The sequence below is a fragment of the Trichechus manatus genome, unplaced genomic scaffold (assembly GCF_000243295.1).
Source record: "Trichechus manatus latirostris isolate Lorelei unplaced genomic scaffold, TriManLat1.0 scaffold00020, whole genome shotgun sequence".
In the NCBI taxonomy this organism is placed as follows: domain Eukaryota; kingdom Metazoa; phylum Chordata; class Mammalia; order Sirenia; family Trichechidae; genus Trichechus; species Trichechus manatus.
Genome location: NW_004443956.1, coordinates 18,011,118 through 18,027,600, shown reverse-complemented (window position 1 = coordinate 18,027,600; position 16,483 = coordinate 18,011,118). Strand labels below are relative to the sequence as shown.

Sequence of the window (16,483 nt, the reverse complement as noted above, 5' to 3'; positions counted from 1 at the left end):
GTTTAAGGGCCAAGCCAATTCCCTCTAATCTACAAAGTACTACCCCAGTCTACTCGTTGATAAACCCAAAAACCAAACCTGTTGCCGTCGAGTCGATTCCGACTCCTAGCAACCCTGTAGGACAGAGTAGAACTGCCCCATAGGGTTTCCAAGGAGTGGCTGGTGGATTTGAACCGCCAACCTTTCGGTTAACAGGCAAACACTTACCCACTGCATCACTCATTGATGTAGAACTTGAATGGAGGGAAAGCATTAGATTCCACAGAGTCCATCACAGATTTGCAAACTCTCAGGGCCAAGAGGAATCTTCTCCCTTTCTCTCTGATGCATGAGTCTTCTGAGCAGGAAAAGGTGTAATATTGCACCTTCACCCCAGAGCTGGCTTGGACACGGCTGAGGGGGTAGACAGAGACTGAGCTGACGGGTGTGGTATGGGGTGCAGGGTGGGAGCAGAAGTCACACAGAGAAGGCGTTTGAGGAAAACTCTGAGGACATGGCCACTTTTGCCTCCTCAGGCGTGTCTTAATTAGGGGTGCAGAGTGGGAATGCTCTGGATATGGAGCAGTCCCTTCTCACTACTCTGAAGGAAAGGCAGTCCAGCAGAGCACAAGCTCTGGGACCATGCAACTTTGGTTCAAAATATAACTCTACCCCTTTCTAGCTCTGAACTTGGGCAAATGACTTAAGCTCCTCTGCCTTGTTTTCTTAACTGAAAAAGGGAGATCATCATAGATCCTGCCTCATAGGATGTTTTGAAGATGAAATCAATTAAAATATGTTGTTGTTAGCTACCCTTGACTCACAGCAACCCCATGCACAATCAAACGAAACGCTGCCCTGCCCTGCACCAGCCCCATGATCACTTGTAGATTGGACCATTGTGATCCACAGGGTTTTCACTGGCTGATTTTCAGAAGTAGATCACCAGGCCTTTCTTCCTAGTCTGTCTTAGTCTGGAAGCTCCGCTGCAACCTGTTTAGCATCATTGCAACACGGAAGCCGCTACTGCCAGGTAGTGGCTTCACATGAGGGGCACTGGCCAGGAATCATACCTGGGTCTCCCATATGGAAGGTGAGAATTCTATCACCCAGCCCATCACAAGTGTGTAATGAACGTTGGCTGCTGTTATCATTATACACCTCTGCTCTTTCCTTGCATCTGAGGAGGAATTGTTTACCTAAGACATTTGCCATGCAGACTGCAGGAAAAGAACAAATGGGTAGGAGTCTTGCGCAGTCCTAACGATCCAGAACAGCAGGCCAGGCTGAGCTTGCAGATAAAAAGGGCAGCAACTGCAGGATGGTGACTGCTTCCCCTGCATGCTTTGTGAGGCTCCTGGAATTTCTCCAGCGGCATTTTCAATCATGAAAGGGCTCAGTGAGTCTGAAATATACCTGAGCCCAAAGGTGCACCTGACAGACAGCTGCTCTGTCGTGGGATGTGCTGCACATGGACCCACGCAGCACTGGACCCTTCATACGGCTGCCATGGCTGCGGGAGACTTTGATGGGACACCGTGTGCCTGCCGTGCACGAGCCGTGGCTCTGGGCGGGGGGCCTGGGAGTACCAGTCATCTGACTCTTCACCTGAGATTCACCCAGTTTGAAGGACAAAGTAAAAATGATTGATTTTGTTCAGTGCTGACACGGCTGGGCCAGGAGGCACCATGAAAGGATATCAGAAAGATTAAAGGTTACACATTACGAGAAAACCCAAACATCACCCACTGACAACAGCTGGAGGCTAGGATTCAGAGTGCATGGTCTGAAATTTTACCAGTATCTTCAACTGCAAGTTTTTATTTTTCAGGTGGACCCATAGCCTGTTCCTGTAGGCGTGGCCCCTCTGAGGTGAGCAGGAAGCACTTGGGGCTAGGAGTTACAAGTCACGCAATGTCCTCAAGACCCATGCTGTGACTGGCAGACAACAAGCATGCAGTCAACGCCTACTGAGAGACTGAATGAGTTTTTAAATTGTGTTTAATTTTTTTAAGATCTGAGCTCATTAGAAGATACCATATGTGACTTTATTTTTATGTTTTTAACCTTCTCACTTTCTCCTCTCATTGAGATTATCTGCCCTTGAATCATCAGGATTTCAGAAGAAACAACTTCTTAGCTGTCAGTATTCTGGCAACTTGAATCTCAGTTTTCTCATCTGTAGAATGGACCTAATATTGCCTGTCTTGCCTCTCTTACAGGGTTATTACAAGGAGCAAGGAAAAGAGAATCTAGGTAAAAGCACTTTGTAACACACTATTCACCTGTAATAATTATCATATCCCCTGCAAGTAGAGTGCTACAAAAGAAAATGAGGGCTCTGGGGTCCCTTCCAGGCCACACGCTATGATTCTCACATAGGCTAACAAGCTTAAGGGGCTTTTAAGGTGCTTGGAAATTCAAAGAAATATCCTTCCTGTGCTGGGGGGCACCGCAGCTCTTCTCCTGGGGCCAGGGGTGAAGCTAGGGGGAAGAAAGAGGCAGGAGGCATGATGGCTTGTAGAGTTGACTTGGGGCCTCCACGACAAAATCACTTCCTCACCCCCTAGAGAAGTAATTCCTAGTATCACTGCTAACCCTGGGAACATATGGAAACATTCTTTCAAGGGGTAGATGGATTTTCACATTTCACCTCCTGGTGTCTGGCATCTACGGAATGCTCGCTGGGTGGTAATTACTGCAGTTATTCCCTGAGAGAGGGAACCAGGAGGGATGTTCAGTTAAGATCTGACAAATAGGTTGGACCAATATGTACGATTTTTACAGAGACGAAAACAATCAGCTGGGAGAAAGGAAACTACCTAGACAGGCTCATATGCCAATGAGCCCTGTGACCCAGGGCAAGATGCTTCACTTCTCTGGGCCTCTGTTTTCTGATCTTTAAAATAAAGACAATGGATTAGTTGATGCCTGAAGTGGAATTTTAACAATAAAATTTCTCTGATTCCCCAAACAAAATAGGTTTTCTTTCTTTGCTGGGACAAGTCATGCCTCACAATCCAGGCACCCGCAGTGTATCTGACAAAGAGAATTACCATTTGACGTTCGTCTTCCCTACCATTCCAAAAAAAAAAAGTCACTTGTTAACTGAGAATTTTAATTTTTTGTTATTTTACTGATAAGCAAAAGTTTAAGATTTTTACTGATCAAAGGTGTAAAACTTTTCTTTTGCTGTAACCGAAAAGTCAGTAGTTTGAAGCCACCAGCCATTCCGCAAGAGAAAGATGTGGCAGTCTGCTCCCGTAAAGATTACAGCCTTGGCAACCTTACGGGCAGTTCGACTCTGTCCCATAGTGTCGCTGTGAGTCAGATCTACTCTATTTAGCAGGTTTATTTGTAATCAAAAGACATTTCCTGTGAAATAAACCTTTGGGCTTATTGGGGTCCACAGACATATTATCAGAAGACTTAACATTTTTTTCCCTTTAAAAGGGGTCTGAGAAACACTGGATTATCAGAAGCCTGGTAAGGCATCAAAGGATCTGAATGTATCTGCCTGGCGGGAGAAGACGTGGCAGCAGGGAAGGCTCTGCCTGCCGGCATCTGGGTAGCTGGCACTGGGCAGCAGTGGCAGATTTGTTTGGGACAAAGAAGAAATGGGGCAGGACACTGTGGACACAGCTGCAGAAGGCAGGGAGAGTTGAAGGGAGATGGAGAGTCCAGATGAAGGGCAAAATTTGGATGAAACCGACGAGCGGGGAGAATGTAAGAGGCACTCTTCATGGGGCGACTGAACTGAGGCTTACGTGCTGGGCAGGAAGGTTTAGACCCTACAGCCGGCAAACCACCCATCCCTGTGTTTCCATCTTTAAGCCTGGATGACCTAAATGATCAATATAAAATCTCTTTCTCTGCCCTCGGCTCTGCCAGTTATCCACTGAGATTTGTCAGCAAACCAGCACCGCTTCCTGTAGCAGTGTTAGGAAAATGAGGACAACAAAATAGATCACAAAGCTACCTAAATGCCCAGTCCCTCCCAAGCTGGAAAGACCCCACCCAGTAGTTTTGAAAGCTTAGTTAAAAGTCAGAGCCCTGGTGGCACAGTGATTAAGAGCTTGGCTACTAACCAAAAGGTCGGCAGTTTGAATCCACCAGCCACTCCTTGGAAACCCTATGGGGCAGTTCTACTCTGTCTTACAGGGTTGCTATGAGTCAGAATCAACTCAATGGCAATGGGTTTGTTTTTTGGTTTTTTTGGTGTTTTTTTTTTTTTTTTTGGTTAAGTTCAAAGTTATTCTTTTCCTCCAAGGCTTCTCAGACCTTATCTCTGGGTTTGGTAAAGACCTCAGAACTCAAAGCATTAAGTGCCCAAACCATACCGAGTTAACACGCAATTCTTTATTATTTTTTCCATATGCTTGAAGTTACTGTTAATTTTTCTTTTCTTTCCTTTTCCATCTATTTATGTCTTATGTACTAAGCAGACTGTAAGCTCTTTAAGTATAGGAACCAGGTCTCAAATCTTATTCCTCTACAACCACTTCTCCCTTCCCTCTTCTTTGTTCTCTTTTTCCTCTTGGCTCCAGGCTCGGACACCTCTTCTTTGGCATCCTGTGCCCTCATGGTGTACCCTGGGAACTCAGGGCCTCACTCAGAGAGACCCTCCTTTGGTGGGTCATTGTCCCCTCTCCCAGTGGACCACTCAGCAGCTCCAGCACACCTGTCTGCCCTTCCAGTCTCCATGAAGACTGCCTTCACTGAAGTAGTACAAGTCAAGTGTCTGGTCAACTATGTCATACCGAAGCAATTGATGCATAAATGGCTGTTATGGATTGAGTTATGCCCTCTCAAATTGTGTATCGAAGTCCTGGTCTCCATACCTGTGGATGTGATCCTGTTTGAAAACAAGATTTTTCTTTGTTATGTTAATGAGGCCATACCAGTGTAGGGTGGGTTCTAAACCTAATCACTTATAAAGAGTAGGATAGACACAGAGACACACACAGGGGAAGACAGATGCCAAGAAACACTAAGGATCACGGGCAGACGCCAGGAACTAAGAGAGAAGCTCACAGAAAGAATCGACATGGCTGAGACCTGATTTGGATTTTCAGCATCCAGATCTGTGAGAAAATAAATTTCTGTTCTTCCAAACCACCCACTTGGGGTATTTGTGTTATAGTAGCACTAAGTAATGAAGACGATGACCAATAATTATTCCCTAGATCAATTCTTTCAGGATGTGGCAAATGTAGCTACTAATTGCCATCCTATAATTCATTCGTTTTTTCCTTATTATGACAGTTACTGCTACCAAAAAACTCATTGCTGTCAAGATGATTCTGAGTCATAGCGACCCTATAGAATGGAGTAGAACTGTTCCATAGGGCTTCCAAGGAGCGGCTGGTGGATTTGAACTTCTGGCCTTTTGGTTAGCAGCTAAGCTCTTAACCACTCTGCTATCAGGGCTCCAGTGACAGCTAGTATTCACCAATATTTGATTATTTCTTCCTTGTTTTTGCGTGTCATAGAGTAGATTCTGATTCATAGCGACACTACAGGACAGAGTAGAACTGCCCCGTAGGATTTCCAAGGCTGTAATCTTCATGGAAGCAGACTACGTCTTTCTCCCGAGGAGCTGCTGGTAGGTGTGAACCACCGACCTTTCAGTTAGCAGTCAAGCGCTAAACCACTGTGCCACCAGGGATTCTTTCCTTAGCTAATCATATTTCACAGCTTCTCTTGTCTCTAGGTGGGACCATGTGACTGAATTCTGGCCAATGAAAATGATGTATGCCACTTTTAGGCCTCAATATAAAAAACAATCCCTCACGACTGACCTATCTTCTCTCTTCCTGTCCACATGGCAGGAAGTGGAGGATGTGAAGATGATGTGCAGCCACAATCTAGAAGGGATCTAGACCCCCAGGTTCCTCCCGGAAGAGCAATCTAACTAGGAACACATGAATTTGACTTTGTGTGAGCAAAACTGAAGTCTTGTTTTACTAAGCCACTGAATTTTGGTGGTGTTTGTTACAGCAATTATTATTTAATAAGGACATCCTGGAGTTGCTCAGTATTGCAATAGTTAACGCTTTTAGCTGCTTACTAAAAGGTTGAAGGTTCTAGTCTACCTGGAGGTGCCTCTGAAAAAGGGCTTGGTGACCTACTTCTGAAAAATCAGCCACTGAAAACCTGTGGAGCACAGTTCTACTCTGATACACGTGGGGTCGCCATGAGCCAGAACTGACTTGACTGCAACTGGTTACCGATTAAGGAAATCCTGATGCTTGTTTGAGCTGGCAAGAAGCCCAGCTACAAGACCTTCACTGCAGCTAGGAGTGGACGTGTAACTACACTGTAACGCTGACAGTGAGCTGTAAGCAGACGTGCTGTGTGGCTCTTGTTGGAGGACAGCCTAAAGGGAACTGTCTCTGCTATAGGAAAGCCCCTCTTTTGATCTCCCCTTTTTTTCATCTTCCAGCCTGGAATGCAGACATGATACCATTTTGCAGCACGAAGCAACCTTGAGGTGAAAGCTACAAGCTGAAGATAGCAGAACAGACAGACAGAAGGACGGTGGGCCCCTAAGGATTGAGAAGTTGCGAGAGCAGCCTCCGAACTTTACACGAGAGAGTTATCTCCCATCTTGTTTAACCAGTTGCCATCGAGTCAAATCTGAGTTGCAAACGTTAGTGTGCTCAGCTGTGGACAGTAAAAAGGTTTGAGTCCATCCAGAGGTGCCTCAGAATAAAAGCCTGGTGATGTACTTACAAAAAAGTAGCCATTGAAAACCTATGGAGTACAGTTCCATCTTGTTTAAGTAACTGCTATTTTAAATTTCCTGTTACTTGTAGCCAAATGTAATCCTAATTTATACAAGGGATTTGTATATTTTGAAAGAAGCCTTCATGCAGATATAATGTCCTAACCCCCTAAAAAAACCAAACCCGTCGCTGTTGAGTTGATTTTGACTCACAGCAACCCTACAGGACAGAGTAGAACTGCCTCATAGAGTTTCCAAGGAGTGACTGGTGGATTCGAACTGTTGACTTTTGGTTAGAAGCCTGAGCTCTTAACCACTGCGCCACCAGGGCTCCAATGTCCTAACGCACAGAAATAAATATCGAATGATGGAATTCCAGGCACTGTATCAAGCATGTGGGAAAGTGGGTATTTAGGAGATCTTCTTGGTGCTGCTGAAACCACTGTGTCTGGTTATAAAACTGACCCTGAACAAGATGACATCCCTCTTCTCCTTCCAGCAAGGTGTGCGTGCTATAGCCAGTGAAGTCACATTTAATGACTCCTTTTCTAACTTAATTTGGTGTCAACGTGGCTTAAATCAGCATTCTGATAGAGTCTGGAACTGCACTGAGACATAGACATGTAGAAACATATGAGGTTAGAACGACATATGCTCGGAGCTTGATTAGACTATGGGAAACCAGAGCTCAAATACAACTGTATCAATAGGCTTGTAAAATACACGTCATAAAACAATTCTACACATCACAGCATGATATAAACACCACTCAGTTTCCTGATCATCAACACTTCGCTGAGACAAAGTACAAGGGTGTCCACTTCAGGTTCACTGTCGGATTTCACACAGAACAGAGTGGAACACTGAACTGTAATACCAGCTTTCATCCTGGGTGCATAACGTGCTTCACTTCTTACTCTGCTGTGTCCCATCTCTTTGCCTCTGGGAACCTCAGTCACGGTGGTGACACTTCCATTGCCAACAATAAAATGCTTCTTGAGGATACCTCTTTACTTTTGGAGCTCCCCAATGGAACAGAGATGCCAATCGTGGATCTAGGTCTGTCAGTCCTGATCGGATTGATTGGTTAATGCAGCAATCAACCAAACAGGTGGAAAGAATCAGTTGTTTGGTTTCCCAGTAGAATCAGTAAAACATCTCAGAATTTAGAGAGCATTTGCATCTTGCACTTGCTTACTGGGAGGACATTTGGAAATGATCACGTCCAGGCCTGAAGGCGGCTTAAGTGGTAAAATGCATTCTCAAAAAGTCAGCACTGCACGAACTCTTTGACTCAGCTAGATTAATACTATCACCCCCCCACCCCAAAGACGTCAGGAACAGATGTGTTCAAATGAATGGCTTCCCTAAGCCACTTTTTTTTAAGCCTAGAGGTAGTTTTGTGTTTTTATTAGGCCACAGATTAAAACAAACACACAAAACAACAACTTAGTTTGAAATAGTTACAGACTTAGGGAGGTGCAAAAGTAGTACAGAGTCCGCAGTGGTGACGTGTGTGTGTGTGTGTGTGTGTGTGCACGCTCACATGTGTGTGCATGTGTGAGAGTGTGTGTGTCTGCATGTGGGTGTGTGCACGTGTGTCCACACTGGTGACGTGTGTGTGTGCGCGCGAGTGTGATGAAGAGAAATCCAGGCAACTGCTCCTGAGACCCACTGGAGGGCACTGCCTCTATTGAACAGACAGTCCACCACCCCAGCCTTGGAGGCACCTGGAATGGTCCCCAGGTGAGGCTGGAGCTGAGGCCTGGGACCAGGTAAACCTCCTCACCTGGAAAAACAACCCTTCCTCTGGAAGAGGATGCAAGCCCATGCAGCTTGTTATCAGCACCTACACTCTTACCTAGCCTCACAAACATCTGAAATATTTTTGTATCCATTCTGACATCCATTTTTTGGGGGGGAGCACGTAAATGATTTCAAAACCTACTTTCTTTCTGTCTTCCTGATTTTACTGTTGCAGATGCTTTAATTTTAATATCTAATAATTGATAGTTTTTCCCAGGGCTTCAAACTGGTTTGTTCTAGTTCGAACCCCTGCTGAGAACTTGCATTTCTAAGAGGCTCTCTGCTGAGAATCTGCATTTCCACCCTAGATATACTGCATCAGAATCTAAATGTTAACAAGATCCCCAAGTGATTCTCATGTGCAACTTCCTGGGAACTTGTTAGAAATGCAAATTCTCAGCAGGGGTTCGAACCAGAAAGAACCAGTTCGAAGTCCTGGTTTTGCAGAATGTTATCATTATGTGGGATTGTGGTCTAAGCACTGTTTCTTTAAACAAATCTATTTTTCCACTTTAACCACTTTTTAACCAGTGTCTACATACGCTTTTGGAGATTTCCTCTCCATAAACTTTCCACTCTCCAGCTCTTCTTGGTGCTTCAAATCCTACTATGAGAGAGAGGACTCGTGGGCCATCTCTACCTGGCCAGCCTGCTCTCCCTCAGCGATCCAAACTCGCTCCCATCAGGCCCTGGGGGAGTCTGAGCCAGCTAGGTCCTGCAGGGGAGGGACCACAGAGGGAGGCTGTGGGTGTCCCAGAGGTGGGGAGGGTCCTAGGAGCTGGGGTAGAGTAAGACCTAGAAGGAAGGGTACACAGAGCCTATATGTCTCAGTTTACCAAGGGTCGGCCTGAGACTGCCTGCAGCATTTCAAATCCACCACAGAAACACACAGTGGCATGTGGCACACCTGCTTGGGGTCCCTTCAAAACAAACGCACTATATGCTCCTCAGGTGACTTCAAAGCTCCATCCCTGGCACACAGCCATGTGCCCCTCCATGCTGCGAGGGTGCACCTGGGCTCACAAATGGGAAGCTCCCAGTGCACCCAGCCTCTGCTGTTCTAGGAGGAGGGCGGGCCTGGTGCACCTCAGGCCACAAATGCCTGAGGGGTGGCTGCTGAAGCCCACCCAACCTTGGGCTCCATATGGAGCACGCCAGAGGGATGGGGTGGCCCCGACACTGAACCTCTGCATGCGGAGAGCGCTGAGACCCCTGTGGTGACCCTGACCCTCCCTCTCATTACATTTCATCAGAATAGTCAATTGCTGGTTCACTTCAGAACTGCCAGGACATGACGCCTCCATCTCCGAATAGGAAAGTGTGGACTGGATTATCCTGTAATGCATTTTGCTTCTTTCTCCCGAGTCTCAGGAAGCTTTAAGAAAAGACCAAGCAGTACTCACTTTTCTTATCTGTGGTGTTGTGCACTGTTACTGTGGGAACTCCAGGACCTGTATTGGGGTAGACGCAAGAGACCAGGAGAGAAAAAAAACACGGCCATTAGTGGAGAACAAGAAACAGCAGCCTTAGTGACATTTAGATTTGTGAACTCCAGAGAACTGACCTCCCGGAAAAATAATCAACAGAGGATGCAGTTGAGTCGGGGCCAGGCCTCATGGGCAGGGCCAGGCCTGCCTTTCTAATTTTATACACATGGTAATTACAACAAACCCAATCAGAACACTAAATTTTTTAGATTATCGTAATGACATAAACTAGCATTTCACAGAGCGCTTACATTTGGCCTATATCCTTGTAACATCATTTTTGCTATCCAGACACAAATCCCATGCTGGCTCAGTTGAGTTCTAGTAAATTACTGCTACCTTGGTACTAAGTCACCCTTTTCCAATGTCTTCTCTGACTCCTCCAGGAAGGAGGTCATATCTTCCTCTGGTTTCTCATAACGATTTGTAAAAAATTTATTAATCTAACAGGAATATTTTTCAAATATTAAACTCTATGTTTCAATTTCTACCACCTGTCAGTTTGTGTGGTGGCTTACATGTTGCTGTGATGGTGGAAGCTCTGCTACAGGTATTTCAAATACCAGCAGGGTTGCCATGGTGGACAGGTTTCAGTGGAGCTTCCAGACTAAGACTAGGAAGAAACGTCTGGCGACCTCCTTCCAAAAATCAGCCAATGGAAACCCTATGGGTCACTACAGAATATTATCTAACTTGCTTGGTTTGGACACATCATCAGAAGGTGGAAACCCTATGGGTCACTACAGAATATTGTCTAACTTGCTTGGTTTGGACACATCATCAGAAGGGATCAATCGCTGGCGGTAGACATCATGTTTGGTGAAGTAGAAGGCCAGCAAGGATGAGGGAGACCCTTGATGAGATGAATTGTCACCACAGCTTCAACGATGGACTCAAATGTGCCAATGACTATAGGGATAACGCGGGACCAGGCAGTTTTATTCTATTGTACACGGGGTTGCCATGTGTCAGATCTGACCCGATGGCAGTGTCCCTTCAACCACTTTACCTTGCAACTCTCTAGGGCTGTCATGAAACTTAAGCAGCCCCTGATCAGCTCTAAATCTGCAAGCTGACTTCCCTATTCTCTTCAGCAAAAAGGAAGTGCAGAAAGAAAAAAAAAAGGGAGGGCTTTCTAAATTATTTTTCTATCTTTTTTTAAAAAAATAGTACAGGGAGGCATGAAGACTTTTCTAACTTCATCTGCTCCGCTCTCCTCCTCCACTCATTCTGTTCTAGCTAGCTGGCCTCCCTGCAAAGCCTTAAATACACCAGGCTTGTTCCCACTTGCACCTCTTGATCGCTGTGCCTGCAGTGCTCTGCCCCAGGATATGTGCATGGCTTGATTTACATCTCTGCTCAAATGCCCTCTCCAATCACCCAATCTAAAAGAATACATCTCCACTACCACACTACCAGCCTCTTCCCCCTTATCCTGTTCCCTTTTCTTTGTAGAGCTCAGATCACATACTATAGTGTTAGGACATTACAGTATGTAATTAATGGTGCATTTGCTTATGGTCCTTCTCCTCAGCTACACCAGAATGTGAGCTCCATGACAGTCGAGAACTTGTCTTATTTACTGCTATTTCCAGCCTTTAGAAGAGTGTTTGGGATACAGTTGGGGATTGGTCATCTTGAGTGGGCAGGAGCAGCTCAGACTGTACAAGAGAAGGGAGGGTGCAGGCTGCCCTTGTGGCCTGGGGGACTGTGGGAGGGTGAAGGGAGAAACAGGAAGTGGAGGTGGGTGGTCAGAGGGAGATGGGTTCCTTGTGGGAACACTGCAGCCTGGGGTGCAGCTTTTGCTGTGCTTTGGATGGGACTCTGGGATGCTATGAATTCATAGGAGATAACCACATCAATGCTGGAGGACACAGAATATTTGGATAGAGGGAGCACTAGATTTAGCTTCCCTGGGGTCATTATCAGAAATTTCCATGTGATAATGAGCTGGGTTGGGAGCCAGGGAATCTGCCACAGATGCTTCCATCATGAGGGATTAGAGACTCGCCCCCTAGCATAGGCTGTGGAGTGGACATCTAGTCCAGGCCTGTCATAGATTGAATTGTGTCCCCCCAAAATATCTGGCAACTTGGCTAGGTCATGATTCCCGGTTTTGTATGATTGTCTACCATTTTATCATCTGATGTGATTTCCCTATGTGTTGTAAATGCTATTACTATGATGTAGTAAGATGGATCAGTGGCAGTTATATTGACGAAGTCTGCAAGATTAGATAGTGTCTTAAGCCAATCTCTTTTGAAATATAAAAGAAAGAAGTGAGCAGAGAGACATGGGGACCTCACACCATCAAGAAAGCAATGCCAGGAGTACAGCACATCCTTTGGATCTGAGGTTCCTGCACTGAGATACTCTCAGAACAAGGGAAGACTGATGACAAGAATCTTCCTTCAGAGCCAACAGAGAAAGCCTTCTCCGGGAGCCGATGCCTTGAATTTGGACTTGTAACCTATTAGACTGTGAGAGAATAAATTTCTCTTTGTTGAAGCTATCCATTTGTGGTATTTCTGGTATAGCAGCACTAGATGACTAAGACAGAATTTGGTACCAGGAGTAGGGTGCTGGTCTAACAGACAACTAAAACGTGGAAGTGGTTTTGAAACTGTGAATGGATAGAGGACTCAGAAGGAAGTGAGGAGAACTGTTAACACCAGAGACAGCACAGATAGTGAGAAGTAGCAGCAGAGGATCAGCAGCAGCAGAGAACTGGCAACAGCAGAGCCAGGAGACCAGCGCCAGAAAGAATAAATTTCTCTTTGTTGAAGCTATCCACTTGTGATATTTCTGTTATAGCAGCACTAGATGACTAAGACAAGGCCCGAAGAGGATGTCATGGAAAGGCGTCGTGAGGCTGATTCATCCAGGGGGCACCTAGGCCCTAGCTGAGCTGAGAGACAGCCAACTGTGGGTCATATAGCCATGGCCGTGATGGGCAGATGTCCTTAAACTGCCCAGGGACTGGACCAGGCATGACCTAGCACACACCACAGTACAGGAAGTCCTGGGTCCTGTGTTCCCATCATGGCCCTGCCCTATGCACCGGAGACATGCTGCCAGAAAAAATACACGTTGTCCAGTGACACCAGAATTTCAGAAACACAACAAATAACTTTTTAGTTATAAATATGTCAGGCAACATTTGGGACATAACCAAAAACTTATTTGTTGTTTATCTCAAATTCAAAATTTTTTGGATGTCCTGTATTTTTATTTGCTAAATCTGGCAAGCCTGCTCAGGAGGAGAAGGTGAGGGAACAAGGTCTCAGAGTCTATGCATTTATGCCTAAAGAGACAGCATTTATGGAAAGGGATTTAAACATTGGCTGTATGTTTGAATTATTGAATCAAACTAAGTTTCCTGGCTCTAAGATCATTTCCCCCCACAGGAACCTTATGTGAAAGAAGAGATCAGTTATTGAGAAATAAAAATCTACATTTATTTTCTCTGCACATTTCAATGTGTGTAAATTTGCAAATAGAGCATATCCTACAGTCTTATTCATAATGTAAACAGTTATTATTTATTTACAGCCCTGGTGGCATAGTGGTTAAGAGCTCGGCTGCTAATCAAAGGGTCTGCAGTTCAAATCCACCAGCTGCTCCTTGGAAACCCTATGGGGCAGTTCTACTCTGTTCTATAGGGTTGCTGTAAGTCGGAATCGACTGGATGGCAACGGGTTTATGTAAAAGGCACTCTTTGAGATGTTTTATAAAAATAATTTCTATTCCTCCAGCACCTTGGCAAAGCAGATATTACTAACCATATTTTACAGATGAGAAAATACATCTTTAGAGCACTCTAAGTCTTTTGTCTCATCCACATAATAAGAAAGTTGTTGAGCCTGGATTAGTCCTTTCTCATTTTTTAATTCATGAAGCTAATACAGGTTTCGGGAAAAAAAATTAAGTACTAAAGAAAGGCATAAAGTGAAAAGTAAGAGAATCATCTCATCCCTACTTTCCAGAAGTAATCTAGATGTTTCTAAAATGTCCTAAAATGTGTCTCTGTATATATGTGGCCGTATTTGCAAGATAAGCAAATATTTTCGCATATTTGCATACTAGCAAATATTTTAATTATGAAATATTTGAAACATGTACACAAAATAATAAATAACATAGTAAAGACTTGCATTTAAATATGAAAGCTTTATCAAATTTTAACACTATGCCATATTTTCCTTCTATTGTTTTTATTTTTAAGAAATAAAACATAACCAATAGGTTTGAAGTTACTTGTTTCCTTCCCTAAACTCTGTCCTCTCACTCTCCAAAGGTAACCATTATCTTTTTTTAAAATATAATTTTATTTATTTTGTTGTTGTTGTTGAGAACATACACAGTAAAACATACACCAATTCAACAGTTTCTACATGTACAATTAAATGACATCGATTACATTCTTTGAGTTGTGCAACCATTCTTACCCCCCTTTTCTGAGTTGTTCCTCCCTCATTAACATAAACTCACTGCCCCTAAAGTTCCTATCCTATCTTTCCAGCTGCGGTTGTCAATTTGATCCCATATAAATACTTTTTAAAAGAGTATAATGCTCAAGGCAGACGTTGTTCAATTTTAAGATGACTTCAGGGGATATTTTGGTTTAAGGTTTAAAGATCATCTCAGGCAGGGCAATAGTTTCAGGGGTTCATCCACCCTCCATAGCTCCAGAACGTCTAGAGTCCATGAGAATTTCAAATTCTGTTCTACATTTTCCCCCTTTTGATAAGGATCCTTTTCATTTGTTTGGTGGCCATTAGAAGATACTCTTTGATGAAATGTCTATTCAAGTTCCTTTCCCCCTTTTGATAAGGAATCTTTGATCAAAATGTTCAGTAATGGTAGCCAGGCGCCATCCATTTTTCTGGTCTCATGGCAAAGGAAGCAGTTGTTCATGGAGGCAATCAGCCACACATTCCATATCCTCCTCCTAATTCTGACTCTCCTTCTTCCTCTGTTGCTCCAGGTGAATAGAGACCAATTGTTGTGCCTTGGATGACTACTTGCAAGCTTTCAAGACACCAAGCACTACACCACAAAGTAGGAGATAGAACAGAAGCACTAAACACATTATTAGGCACTTAACTGATGTCCCATGAAACCATGACCCTAAACCTCCAAAACAAGGGACCAAATCCCATGAGGTATTTCATTGTACATAAGCAGCCTCAGCAGGTATTCTTCTTGTTTTTTGTCTTTGTTGTAAATATATCTACCACACAACTTTTGCCAGTTCAACTTTTTACAGGTGTACAACTTATTAACAGCAATTACAATAATCTGCTGTGCAACTCTAGCCTTAACCAATGCAATTTTCCATCATCATTAACCCTCCTTTCCCCCCTACCTCCTGCCCCTAGTAACCACTAATAAACTTTGGTCTGTGTACATTTTCCTTTTCTTGTCTTTTTATATAAGCGAGATCAGACGATATTTGTCCTTTTGTGATTGGCTTATTTTGCTCAGCATGTCTTCAAGCTCCATCTATACTGTATCATGTATCAAGACTTCATTTCTCCTACTATCTGAGTAGTATTCCATTGTATGTATGTGCCACATTTTGTTTATCCATTCATCTGTTGATGGGTATTTAGGATATTTCCACCTTTTGGCTATTGTTAATGGTGCTGCAGTGAACACTGGTGTACAGGTATCTGTTCGAGTCTCTGCCTTCAAGTCGTTTGCGTATATATTTAGGAGTGGAATTGCTGGATCATATGGTAGTTCTACCTTTAGTTTTGGTAGTCTTTTGATGATTTAAATTTTTATGAGGTCCCATTTATTTATTTTGTCTTTTGCTGTTTGTGCTCTTGTTTTTATATTAGATAATCCATTGTTAAAAGCTAGACGCAACAGCGTTACCCTTGCATTGTCTTCTAAGAATTTTATGGTTTTAGTTTGCACATTTAGATCCTTAATCCATTTTGAATTTGTTTTTGTGTAAGGTGTGAGGCATGGGTCCTGTTTCATTTTTCTGCATGTGGAAATCCAGTTTTTCCAATACCTTCTTACCCCATTGAATGGACTTAGCACCCTTGTCAAAAATCAGTTGACTGGGGCGCGGCCAAGATGGCGGAGTGGTTAGACACTTCCTATATCCCTCATCCCTCTTACGACAAAGACCTGGAAAAACAAGTGATTTGATTCTATATGAATATCTAGGAGCCCTGAACAGGGCAAAGTTGAGGAATCCGATTGAGTGATAGGGGAGAGGGAGATGGTTTGGAAGAAGCAAAGAGCACCAGGGCTGTGGTGGTAAAACTGCAGCTCTTCAGCCACGCTGGGTTCACAGTGAAGCAGGCAAACAGCTGTGCTGTGCGTGTGCTTGGGAAGCAATTTCCACATCGAGAGAGACCTGGCAGCAGATTCTGCTTGGACACTCCGAACCAGTGAAAAGCAGCTCCTAAGTGGCTAAGATAAGTACATGTGGGTGGCCTTCCGTGGGGATTAAAAAAAAAAAAAA

At 44.1% G+C, this 16,483-nt stretch overlaps 1 protein-coding gene across 2 annotated transcripts in view; it reads right to left on the bottom strand.

The window, feature by feature from the left end:
* The window catches only part of DPP6 (dipeptidyl peptidase like 6), a 1,059,737-nt gene that overhangs the window by 38,867 nt on the left and 1,004,387 nt on the right, over positions 1-16,483 (bottom strand). For both annotated transcript variants that reach the window (XM_004372755.2, XM_004372756.2), the window contains one exon: positions 9,916-9,963. In XM_004372755.2, the coding sequence (XP_004372812.1) occupies positions 9,916-9,963 (48 nt within the window). The remainder of the gene's footprint in view (positions 1-9,915; positions 9,964-16,483) is intronic.